Below are 13,476 nucleotides of genomic sequence, written 5' to 3'. Positions count from 1 at the left end.
TCTTACAGAATAAAAATTTTTAATAGTTGCTCTAGCCGGTTTGCCTCAGTGGATAGAGCGTTGGCCTGCAGACTGAAGGGTCCCGGCTTCAATTCTGGTCAAGGGCATATGCCTACGTTACAGGCTGTATCCCCAGTGTGGGGCGTGCAGGAGGCAGCTGATCAATGATTCTCTCTTATCATTGATGTTTCTATCTCTCTCTCTCTCCCTTCCTCTCTGAAATCAATAAAAATATATTTTAAAAAATGTTGAATGGTTTCACACTTTCTACTTCAGATATATATCATAATTTAACCTGGGCATTAATCTTAATGTTCACTAGTAATGGTAGAATAAAACTTCACTTCAGAAATCTGTCTTTTTGTTGGGAAAAAAGGTTCTAAAATTCTAAAAGTGAATGAGAGAAAAAAAACTTTTATCCAAATAAATGCATACAGACTACTTAAAATATATAATTAAATAACAAAATGAAATAGTGAGAACTTTTATTCTCTATTATCAAGATGAACAGATTAAAATCAATTATGAATAACTACAAATATACTAAAAAAAAAACACATGCTTCCCCCCCATAGTTTAACATTTTTAAATTTAGAGTAAGACATCAATGGAAAGATGTATTATATGTTTTTTCTCCCTCAAAAGCTATTAAGTTATGATATCTAAGAACTGAGAAATTAATCATTATAACGAAAAATTCTTTTTTAAAAAAAAATTCTTATCTTTCCCTTTTCTTCTATGAAAAGTATAGAAAACAAATGTTACAGTGACAGACAAAAAAATGCAAAGAGATCGTTTAATCTTTAAATTCATTTTTACAAAATTCCCTTCCACATAAAGTTCACAAAACATGGACAAAAACTTTAAAATTTGATGAGGAAAAGATTAATACTGCTAGTTCACAAAATTCTGCCTGAGACATACAGCAGTATTTATAAAATAAAACAAATGGCAGAAATAGTGGATTTTCTACATTTTTGCTTCCTTTGTAATTCACTTTCAAAAGGAAGTCAAACTAAGCCAAACTCAGTTCATTTGACTGTATAAAAATTATAAACTATATTCCTCAATAAAGCTGAATAAAAAGAAAAAATATATATATTAAGTATTTCCTCATCCAATATGCTTAAATACTGCTAAATGATGTTTTACTTTTTATTATTCCTAAAAGTAACCAAATGCAGGTAGACAAGGAATTAAAAAAGAAAGACTTCTATTTAAGTATAAACTTGCTCATTTTCTTACTTACAGATATTGCTGGAGAGAGCGTTATATTTCCTATAGATACTTTTAATTCATCCAAGGAAGCCATTGTATGATGTGAGTTATTTGGATGCATAGGTTTAATTTCTATCCGATACTTCTTTGGTTCTTCATCTTCAGAATCAGAATCACTAGATGAGTAGAAATGGTTCTCTTTGGTATGTGAGTATCAGTTAAAAAATTTAGTTTTTAAATTGTCTTAATGCATAACCAGTTGTTTACATATTTAAAAAAGTAACAAAAACCTTTGAGATAAGATAGACTTTAACAGAAATATAACAACTAACTTTTGTTAATAAAAACATGTCAAATGAAGAATATGGAATCATTTTATTATAATTAAAAATTTGAAGACTGTTTATTAAATAGATTATTTTGACTGTATACTTATATGCCATTAAAAATATCCAGATGTTAAAAGGATATCATTCTGATTTGCTTCTGGTTTTATACTATAGCCTTCTTCATCTACATCAGGAATGTTCTATGGAAAGAAGAAAAAGAAAACTCTGTAATGATGGCTCCAACTACAAAAATATTATTAGAGACTAGAGGCCCAGTGCACAAAATTCATGCACAGGTAGGGTGCCTAGAGGCTGCTAGCTGCTGGTCAGGGCGCCTCCCTTGCCCTGGCTGCCTGTCGCCGCCAGCCAGGGGGGCCTCTCTTCCCCCTGCCGCCGCAGGCCTCGCGCCCGGGTCAAACTCCCAGTCAAGAGGACAATTTGCATATTAGGCTTTTATTATATAGGATTAGCAAAATAGTCTTAACTATTACTGAGGTGCTGTATCATATATCAAATGTCAATAGGTTAACAAAATTCTAATACTCTGGGGAAATTATGTCTTTTTAATTAGCTTCAAATCACACTCCATGCTTCAGATGTCTGAAATAGAAAAGCATTGCAAAATGAACAGGAGAAACACTGAAAGGAATCGAACAGGTGTTCAGGTAGAGATGCTAGCAGTTCTGTAGACAACCAATATTCACCCAAATTTTCAAAGTAAGAAAATAAAAGCATAAGACTGTGTCTGGGGAAGGGAAATGATTAAATCAGAGGACTGACAGCTTAAGTTAATGGAAAAATAGAGAACAAAAAAATAGAAAGAAAAGACTATCAAGAAAAGTAAAGCTACATTAAAATACTATTCTCTTATGAGACTGGCAAAAATTCAAAAGCTTGAATTTTGAACTTCAAAACTGTTGGCAAAGCTGTGGGGGAAATGCACTCTTATACTTCACTGTTATAAATACAAAATACTGCAGGTCCTTGAATAAGGTCATTTTGTTTTAAAAATGACTAGATGCCATGGGAACTTAACTCTTGTTTATATCAATTAGCCTATGGTGAAACTGATTTAGTTATATCGTTTCACTTAAGGTCGCAGAACCTATCAACAACATGGAGTACGTACTGTATTGCAACCTCTATAAAGAAAAATTTAATAATATCTAACAAAAATACATTTGTGCTTAATCTTCCACCCAGGAATTCCACTTCAAGGAATTTTCCCCAAAGATACACCCCCAACTATTTAAAAATACATATGCAACAAAATTATTCATCAAGATTATAACTTAAATATTACTGGAAAGCATAGTTGAATAAACTGTGGTACATACACAAAACAGTACTATACAGCTATTTAAAAAGAGAGCCCTGGCAATGGTTGCTCAGTGGTCAGAGTGTCAAACTGCGCCCTGGAGGGCCGCAGGTTAGATTCCAGTCAAGGGCACATATGTGGGTTGCAGGTCCCATCCTTCTCCCCCTCTTCACCCCCAGCCCCTTCCACTCTCTAAAAATCAATGGAAAAAATATCCTCACACCTTGGGTGAGGATTAAAAAAAAAAGTACAAAAGAATATATAGTATAATATCTTCTAAGTAAGAAAAAGGAAAAATAAAAAACATGCCTATCAGCTAATCTTTATTTTTTTTAAAAAATCACTGGAAGGATAAATCAAAACACAAAGTTGGTCATCTACAAGGCAGAACAATGGAGTAGAAGGAATACAGAAGGGAGTGAGTATGCTCTTGTAATTAGGTAAGAGAACATTTCTACTTTCAGAAAAATATATTCACATTCATAAACATGTACATATGTGGGGAGAATGCAAATGTTAAAACAAATTAGTAAAAAGTAAAAGATATACAAGTGTTCTTTGTACTATTTTAGTCTTGCATTTTTTTTTGTAAATTAGAAGCTATTTGAAAATAAAAGTTTTTAAAATGGAAAAAAAAAAGACTGTCAAGAAATGCCAGGATATCAGATACTATTGGGCAGCCAACATCCTTCTATTGGTAAAGTTTGCCATTCTTTCTCCAATCACTTGCTAAAACCTCAGCAAGAGGAATATAAAGGATTGCTAATCTGAGTCAGGCATAGCACAAGATCAAGGAGAACTAAAAGCAGAATAAACACTCTGATGTAGCCAGTAATGAGTTAACAGGCTAGATTAAACTCTAGAAGTAAAAAATCTAATATAGGGTAAAGAGCAGATTACATAGATAAAAATATGACCAGTGATGTAGTTATGACCCTAAAAATAGAGCACTTTATTTCTACAAATTGCTTGTTAATATGCAAATAACAGTTAAAAGTACTTTAAAAATAAACGTGGCCAAATGTAGATTCATTAGAAAACAAAATAAATATTTTTCCCAAAATACTTTATTCCTAATCCCAAGTACCCTAAAAACATACCAGATATTTTAATTTCCCAGAGGTTCTTCTATCTGGGATTTGCAGGTGATTTTTTTTTTGAGTTGTACATTTAAAACCTCTATGTTTTGCACCCCAATACATTACAAAAAAACAACAACCTAACACTTTCCTTGTCTGCACCTTGGTCCATTCAACCATAATTTCTCTATTAGGGCCCAACAATGCTTAGGCAAAGCACTAAGTCAAAAGCAGTATGAAGAAGAAAAGAGCAGTTTATTTCCCTCACTAATCTTAAAGGTAGTTTTGGTGGATTGTTGATAGTGGTAATGATTTAAAAATATATATTGGGCCTGGCCGATGTGCCTCAGTGGTAGAGTGTCAACCCATGAACCAAGAGGTCACCGATTCAATTCCTGGTCAAGACACATGCCCGGGGTTGTGGAGTCAATCCCCAATGGGGCATGTAGGATCTCTCATCGATGTTTCTATCTCTCTACCTCTCTCCTTTTCTCTCAGTCTAAAAATCAATTTAAAAATTTTTAAAAAAAATACATTTATATATATTTGGATAGAGCTCACAAGTCAATGGAATGTTTCTCAATCTCTGTCTGAAATGGGGGAATTGGACAAACCAAAATAAAAGCAAGTCACAATTCCTTGGTAAACTTTCAAAATACACAGGACCTCAAAATAATTTTTTAAATTATATAGACATTAAACCAAAAAGAAAATAAACAATTTCCCTTCCAAGGTAGCCTACTAATATTTTTACTAATTAGTAAGACCAGCTGTAAATAATAGAAAACAACAAAAAAGAAAGCCTCCTTTCCCTGCTCACACCACTGTAACCCTTCTCCCCAAAGATAATCACAATTAAGTTGTCTTGTAACTCATTCTCTTTTATAAAGAGAACATATATACACTAGCACCCCCCAAAATAACTTAGGGGGTACATCCCAAGACCCCCAGTGGGTGCCTGAAACCATAGATAGTACCAAATACTATGTACACATTTTTTCCTATACATACACAACTATGATAGTTTAATTTATATATTAGGCAAAGTAAGAGATTAACAATAGTAAGATATAACAATTATAAAAATATACTGCAATAAAAGTTATGTGAATGTGGCATTACTAAGTAAAATAAGGATTACTTGAACACAAGCACAGTGATACTATGACAGTCAAGCTGATAAACAAGACAGCTACAAACTGATAACAACCAAGACTAAAGGATGAACAGTGTGTACAAGGTAGATATGCTGGACAAAGGGATGATTCAAATCCCAAGTGGGAAGGAGCAGGACAGCATGAGATTTCATCACACTACTCCAAATGGCATGCAATTTAAAACTTATGAATTGTTTATTTCTGGATTTTTCCATTATTTTCTGACTGCAACTGACTGCATAACTCAAACCGCAGAAAGCCAAATCATGGATGGGAGGGACTTCTGTACCCACACATTCATATTTTTAAAATAGCAATTACTTAAAAGTTCATACTTGCTTTTATTTATGTAGTAAGCTCTTTCCATGTCAGCAGACACAGAGCAAGGTAACTATAACATGTTACTTCATCGAGTGAATGTTTAATAATATATGTAACCAGTTCCATCTTGACAGATGTGTTTCCACTTTTTTCTAATATAAACCTTTATCTCTACCTCTATCTCTCCCCCTCTTTTTTAAAATATATTTTTTTTATTAATTTCAGAGAGGAAGGGAGAGAGAGATAGAAACATCAATGATCAAACATCATTAACCGGTTGCCTCTTGCACACCCAGGCATGTGCGCCCTTGACTGGAATCGAATCAGGGACCCTTCAGTCCCCAGGCCGATGCTCTATCCACTGAGCCAAACTGGCTAGGGCACATCCCCCTCTTTTTATGCATATCTTGATTAATCACATATAAGTTTGTCAACATAGTGATAACAGTAAATTCCTAGCAGCAGAATTTCAAGGTCAAAAGAACATGTATTTCTTATTCGGGGAGATACCACCAATGCATTCCTATTTTGGCCAACATGATAGTGAACACAGTAATTTCATTCTAATTTATCAGAATGAGGCTACTATTTTGAACATTTCTTATGCTTACTCACCATTTTTATTTCTTCTTATGAAAATTGCCTGTTTTTATTTCATGCACTTTTCCTACTGGGTGCTTGCCTACCTTTTATATGGATTTGTATAAAAACTTTACAATGGAAAGTAATTAGCCCCTTGTTACATGTCTTGCAAATACATTCTGTCAATTTATCTTTAGTTATTCAAATCCTATGATGTATTTTTTCTAATTTTTTAAGTTTTTTTTATTTCTACACAATCAAATTTATCAATCATTTCTTATATGGCATAATAATTTTGTGTCCTCTTTAAAAGTCCTTTTCTAATTCCAGGTAAGTACTGACTAAAGTTCAAAACTGGTTCATAGTGATCATTACAGAATAGAATCAATGAATTAAGAGAATTAAAAATGTTTTAAGGGAATATATATAAAACATTAAGTACTAAAGGATTTCATGCAATGTTGCAATCATCAAACAAATACTATACATAATTCAGAAATAAAATGTGTGAGTACTAAAAGTAAATGTTAGCCCTAGTCGGTTTGGTCAGTGGATGGAGCGTTGGCCTGCGGACTGAAGGGTCCCTGGTTCGATTCCGGTCAAGGGCACATGCCTGGGTTGTGGGCTCGATCCCCAGTAGGGGGCGTGCAGGAGGCAGCCAATCAATGATTCTCTCTTATCATTGATGTTTCTGTCTCTCCCTCTTCCTTCCTCTCTGAAATCAATAAATATGTTTTTAAAAAATAAAAGTAAATGTCAAACATCTGCTGGCTTTTCCATTAATTAATAAACCAAGGTTATCAAAATAGGTAAGTGGTAAGGTAAATGTTATAATGATTCCTAGAGCTCATTAGGAGTCTATTTCATTATTTTCACTATAAATTTATTAACAAATGATATAGTTTTCTTATTTTAAAGTTGAAATATGAAACAAAATACTAATTTTATCTTAATATAAAACACAGTGTTTCACAAAATATCTAGTTATTTATTTTGATTTATCATTATGCTGTAACAGATCAAACTGTTTTGGGGCCAAAAGAAATAATAGTTATGCAAGCAAAAACAATAAGCAGAGAAGATAGAAAACTTGGCTCTACTACACTTCACATAACCAGTGTTTAAAGAGCAATTCGAAAAATCTGTCTGTTTACATACTACATATACCATTTGGTAAGTCTACTCTTCCACTGTAACCACAGGGAGCTCCATCGGATATCTTCCTTAATTATATATAAAGAAATATACTTATATAAGAAAAACAAATTTAAAAAAAACAAAAAAAAAGCACAGGAAAATACGAACCATGGTTATTTTTTCTAAAATGACAATCTCTTAAATAAAACTTAAATACATGAACAGATACAGTACTATTTTTAAGAGATCTAAGAATAAATTAATAACAGCACCATATTTAAAAATAAAGTAAGCAGATTTGAGATCTGACATACTTCCCCCCCAAAAAGCAATATGCTATGCTACTACTCCAATTTTAAAAGTAAAATGACCATTTTTTAAAGGTAATTAGAAACACCTTCAATTTAACAGGAAAGCATCTGGCAATATAAAGCCAAATATGCATCTGTAAAATAATTTTAATAGTGGATTTACAATAACATGATTATTATTTTTCTTGAAAAGATTTGTAAATAACTCAACCCAAATATGCTGGGTATTTCCTAATAAAAAAAAAAAGAGCTCATTTAAATTGTTTATATCAAAGTAAAAATCTACTTACAAGTGAATCTGCATCAGGGCATTCCCTATTAAAACAAACAAAGTATTAGAAACATTAAGCTATCAGAACTATCTGAAAATAATGCAATATTAAAAGTGTCTACCTTGGTATTTAAGCATAACTTTTATTTAAATGCTACAAAAATACTTAGAGAAATTATTTCATGAAGATTTTTAATAATCCATGACAAAATAAAACAACACAAGTGTTTTTAAAACTACTTTAAAAAGCACTTCTTTTCCTTGAACATACACATGAATCATATCAAGGAAGCTGTCAGTCCTACAAAGATTTAGGGGAGGAGGAGGAGGATCGATGTTTCTAACTCTCTATCCCTTTCCCTTCCTCTCTGTAAAAAAAATCAATAAAATATATATAAAAAAGTATGTCTTTGTTTTACTATGGTTGCAAATATCAAAAAATTTCTATATGTGACACGGCACCAGAGTTAAGTTAGGGTTTTTCAAAATGCTGACACGCCGAGCTCAAAAGGTTCGCCATCACTGTTCTAGTCTAACGTAATATGTAGTTCAGAACTAGTATTTTATGATTTAACTGATAAACAAATATGACTTTGGATATAAATAAGCAAAAACTACTACTTTAAATATAAAACTACACATAAAAACCAACCTTCTCAATTAACCTATAATGTAAAATTAAAGACACTGAAGCCATGAGGAATAAGATTAGAAAAAGTTCTATGCATGCATTCTTTAAAAATTCATAAATAAAAATTAGAGTGCATATTTAAAAGGTATTTGGATTAGTTACATATTCTTGGGTTTGAGACAGATAATGCACATAACATCATGATGTGCCACTTGAACAGACTGAAAATATAGGCAGTAAGTACACCTTAATAGCCAAATGAACAATAAAAAGCACTAAATTAACATATAGGATAAACAATCTCTATCTAACCAAAGACTAAGCACAATCAGAAAAATCTACAAATTAAAAATTTTTGTTACAGGAAGATATAATGGAATATACTGAATAAATGAAAACAGTGTGGAATGACTACATAGCTCTTAATCCAAACCGAAGCGCCAAAGGGACAGGGTAAATACAAATCTCATGTCTTTATATCCACTTAAAATCACAAATTTTTAAAAAGAGCTTCCTTATTATTGGTAAATGAGAAAACCTAAGTATACTCTGAGGAAATGTTCCACCAGAAAAGGCACTGTAATAATAAATTCAATCTCTACAGAATCAAATCAATTAAGATGTTAGAACATTTCTACTTTCTACCTTTTTAAAAAAGTACAGTTTAAATATAAAAGCAAGGGTACAACTTCCAAACAGTTTGTTCTCTGGCTTTAAGCAGAACTCTGCGGTGTTTATGTCACAACACTCATTTGCTTGCCTTCACAGCAGGCTCTACGTGACCTGCAGATGAAGCCCCAGGAAGAGCATACTCTAAGCAGGACCCTCTTCCACAACTGCTGGCATTTCAAAAGCCTGAGCCTATGAGAATAATTCTGCCAAGAACCTTGGGTATTTTAAGCAAAGTGAATTCTAACATTTTTTCTGCCAGGAAGTGTTGAAAGAAGGCAATCATGGTACAATGGTTTAAGGATAATTTTCTGCTCTAGCATTCTCATTGGTAAAAATATTACAATATCCAAATGGCCTATTGATCATACTGAGAAATTACTCATCATGAAAAATTATTTAAAAACATAGATATAGCCCTGGCTGGTTTTGCTCAGTGGTTAAAGCATTGGCCTGCACACCAAAGGATGGTGGGTTCTCTTCCCAGTGAAAGGCATGTAACTCGATCTCAGGCTTGATCCCGGGCCCAGTAAGTACATGAGCAGGAGGCAACCAATCTATGTGTGTCTCTCTCACATAGATATTTCTCTCCCTCACTCCTCTCTCTCCCCCTACCTCCCTTCCACTTTACCTAAAAACAATGGAAAAATTTCCTTGGCCCAGGTTTCACCCTAACCGGTTTCGCTCAGTGGATAGAGCGTCAGCCTGCGGACTCAAGGTTCCCAGGTTCGATTCTGGTCAAGGGCGTGTACCTTGGTTGTGGGCACATCCCCAGTAGGGAGTGTGCAGGAGGCAGCTGATCGATGTTTCTCTCTCATCGATGTTTCTAACTCTCTATCCCTCTCCCTTTCTCTCTGTAAAAAAATCAATAAAATATATTAAAAGGAAGGAAGGAAGGAAGAAAAACACACAAAAAGAGAAAAGGAAAATTTTCGCAGGTGAGGATTAGAAACGAATAATCCTATATAATAAGAGAGGGATATGCTAATTAGCCAAGATATGCTAATTAGTCATGACTGGGTATGCTTGTCATGATCAGATATGCTAATTAGTCACCATCAGATATGCTAACTAGTCATGACCAGTATGCAAACTGACCCTCACTCCAACACAAGAGAGGGATATGCTAATTAGCCAAGATATGCTAATTAGTCATGACTGGGTATGCTTGTCATGATCAGATATGCTAATTAGTCACCATCAGATAGGCTAACTAGTCATGACCAGTATGCAAACTGACCCTCACTCCAACACAAGAGAGGGATATGCTAATTAGCCTTGATATGCTAATTAGTCACAACCAGTATGTAAATTGTCCATCACTCCAATACACAAGATGGCTGCCCCCATGTGGTCAAAGATGGCCGTCCCCCACATGGCCATAAGATGGCCACCACAAGATGGCCAGCAGGGGAGGGTAGTTGGGGGGACTAGACCTGCAGGGGAGGGCAGTTGGGGGTGACTGGGCGGGCAGGGGAGGGCGGTTAGGGGCAACCAGGCCTGCAGGGGAGGGCAGTTAGGGGCAACCAGGCTTGCAGGGGAGGGCAGTTGGGGAGGGCCAGGCCTGCAGGGGAGGGCAGTCATAGGTGATCAAGACAGCAAGGGAGGGAAGTTAGTGGTGACTGAAACAGGCAGTTGGACATCCCTTGAGGGATCCCAGATTGGAGAGGGCACAGGCTGGGCTGAGGGACAACCCCCCCACCACCACAGTGCACGAATTTTGTACACTGGGCCTCTAGTAATTAAAAATAAATAAATATATAAAAACAAATATTGTAAGCTCCCTGAATGAACTGCTGTGAAAAGCATACATTATAAAAATATTTAATTCATGGCCATTATTTTTGTTTGTTACTCCTTGGCCCTTGACCGGAATGGAACTCCCAACACTTCAGACCAATCACTGAGTCAAACCAGCCAGGGCTATGGCCATTACTTTTTATAATATAGTCACTAACAAATGAACTGGCTGCATTAAAAATTTACTTACAAATCAATTGTTTAGACTTCAAAATGTATTTCCAATGTTATAAAAAGAGATTAGATGCCATCCCCTTAGCAAAATACCCCTTTCATAAATGCTCAAAAATAGATATTTGCAGGAGAGATGACAAATGTCATCTATAGATATAAATCACTTTGTAATTGTCTTAATTTGTCAACCAAATACCACTTAGAAGACAGGATAAAACAGACATTTAGAATGGCCAGAAATTCTGAAAAACTCAGATGATAAGAATATAATTAGGTAGTAGGCAAAAACACCCAAAGCACAAAACTCTCGTACTGCAAATATGAGTGCCCATCAAAATATTAAATCTCGTGTGAGTTCTGATTATGCTAGAGAAGTAAGAATTTTAAACAAATTTTCAGCCAATGTCACTGGGTCAACAAAACACTTAAGACTTTTAATTAGAGTCTTTCAATCTGGGTTGAGTAATTACAGAAAGAAGGATTTCTCCAGTTCCACTTTGTCTCTGGCTAATCAAAACTCATTGATTCTCAACCCCAGGTGTATATAAGCAATTACATAGGCTGCTTAAAACAAAACAAAACAAAACAAAACAAAACAAAGACTATGCTGGGGCCTCCTGACCATGAATCTGGTTAAATTGGTCTGAGATGGGGTCAGGCATAGATTATTTAAATTTCCCAGGTAGTTCAAATGTGCAGTCAAGGTAGAAACTTCACTTAGCTAATACTAGTTGAAATTCTGGGTTTTTTTTAATCCTCACCTAAGGATATACTTTTATATTGATTTTAGAGAGAGGAAGGGAGAGAAGGAGGGATGGAGGGAGGGAGGAGGGAGGGGGAGGGAGAGATGGAGGGGGGAAGAGAGAGAGAGAGAGAGAGAGAGAGAGAGAGAGAGAGAGAGAGAGAAACATCAATCGGTTGCCTCCTATACACATCCAGACCAGGGATCATACCTACAATCTGGTTATGTGCCCTGACCAGGAATTGAACCCGAAACCTTTGGTGCATGGGATGATGGTCCAACCAACTGAGCCACACTGGCCAGGACCTAGATGAAATACTTACATGCTAAATTATATATTCTTTGCATACTAATTTCTTATTTTTAAAAAAGGTAACTTGAATTTATACTTCATCTCGATCTAAAAATGATGACTGGTCTAAATGTTTGAAACATGTTAGCGTTTCTTTCTCCAACATTTAACATTTTCCATTTATGCATACAGATGGTCCCCACATACAATGGTTCGACTTAATGATAGACCGATACCCTAAGAGGGCAGAGATGCTACTTGATTCACGATTAGGTTATGTCCTGATAAACCCACTGTAAGATGAAAATGCTTTTAAATGCAATAGCCGACCAAACATCAGTCTACTTAGCCTAGCCTACTTTAAATGTGCTCAGAATATTTACATTAGCTTACAGTTGTGCACCTGTCTTGAGTTTCATCTCAAGAATATTTGCCTTCCTCTTTTCACCAGAAGCAGGAGACACAAATGGGAGTTTTACAGCTACGATGGGACGCAAAAACATTGTACACTATAGAGTATCAATTGTTTAACCTCATAATCATGGGGGCTGCCACTGCCCAACACCACAAGAGAGAATCGTACTACACATCCCCAGCTGAGGAAAGGATCAAAATTCAAAATTCGAAGTACAATTTCTACTGAATGCATATTGCTTTCACATCATTGTAAAATTGAAAAATCATTAAGTTAAACCACTGTTAAGTCAGGGTCCATCTGTGCTGTGTTGCTGTGTTTTTCAGACACTGTGTTCTGAGCATGTTTAACCCCTTCCCCGGCAGAAACGTGTATACACGTTTTCACAAAATGTTCTTTTTTCAGTCGGCGACGAGTATACTCGTCTAAAAACTTTACCTTCAAAAACCAGCTACATACGTACCATTCTAAATAATTTCATCTAGAAACTTCCTTAGGGAATACTATTCTTAACCACAAAAATGGGAAGAAAAAATAATTACAAACTGTTTTCATAACCAGCATCAAAAATACTATATAGAACCACAATAAAAATTAGTCTGAAAAAGAAGCGTTTTTAACAAAAAAATTATTGGGGAAGGGGTTAAAGTAGCATCTTTAAGGCTAAGCTATGATGTTTGATAGGAGTATTACAAGCATTTTCAACTAACGATATTTTTAGTTATGACAGATTTATCAGGGTATAACCCCATTGTAAGTTGAGTAGCACCTGTACATAGTTGCTATGTCCCTCACATGCTTAGAATTGTCTAGAAGGATTTTCATCAAATTGTTGACTATAGGTTTTTCTTGCACATCAAGACTTAGAAGATTTCAATCATCTAACTCTACAACTCAAAGATTTAGAAAGAGAGCAACAAGAAAACCCCAGTGTGAGCAGAAGGAAGGAGATAATAAAGATTTGACTTGCCATGATTGACAGAATTACCAAAAAGAAAAGGGTTCCAATCAATGAAAACTAGATCGAAAC

The 13,476-nt window shown here is 34.9% G+C and overlaps 1 protein-coding gene across 2 annotated transcripts in view; it reads right to left on the bottom strand.

Moving 5' to 3' along the window:
• The window catches only part of FCHO2 (FCH domain only 2), a 131,476-nt gene that overhangs the window by 45,288 nt on the left and 72,712 nt on the right, over positions 1–13,476 (bottom strand). For both annotated transcript variants that reach the window (XM_006775429.2, XM_015571603.1), the window contains exons 11-13: positions 7,743–7,767; positions 1,690–1,747; positions 1,250–1,425 (exon numbers count right to left, since the gene is read on the bottom strand). In XM_006775429.2, coding sequence (XP_006775492.1) covers positions 1,250–1,425; positions 1,690–1,747; positions 7,743–7,767 — 259 coding nt within the window. The remainder of the gene's footprint in view (positions 1–1,249; positions 1,426–1,689; positions 1,748–7,742; positions 7,768–13,476) is intronic.

This window comes from Myotis davidii, unplaced genomic scaffold (assembly GCF_000327345.1).
Source record: "Myotis davidii unplaced genomic scaffold, ASM32734v1 scaffold44, whole genome shotgun sequence".
Classification (NCBI taxonomy): Eukaryota; Metazoa; Chordata; class Mammalia; order Chiroptera; family Vespertilionidae; genus Myotis; species Myotis davidii.
Note: the sequence above shows the minus strand (reverse complement) of the source record. Positions and strands in the feature narration are given on the sequence as shown.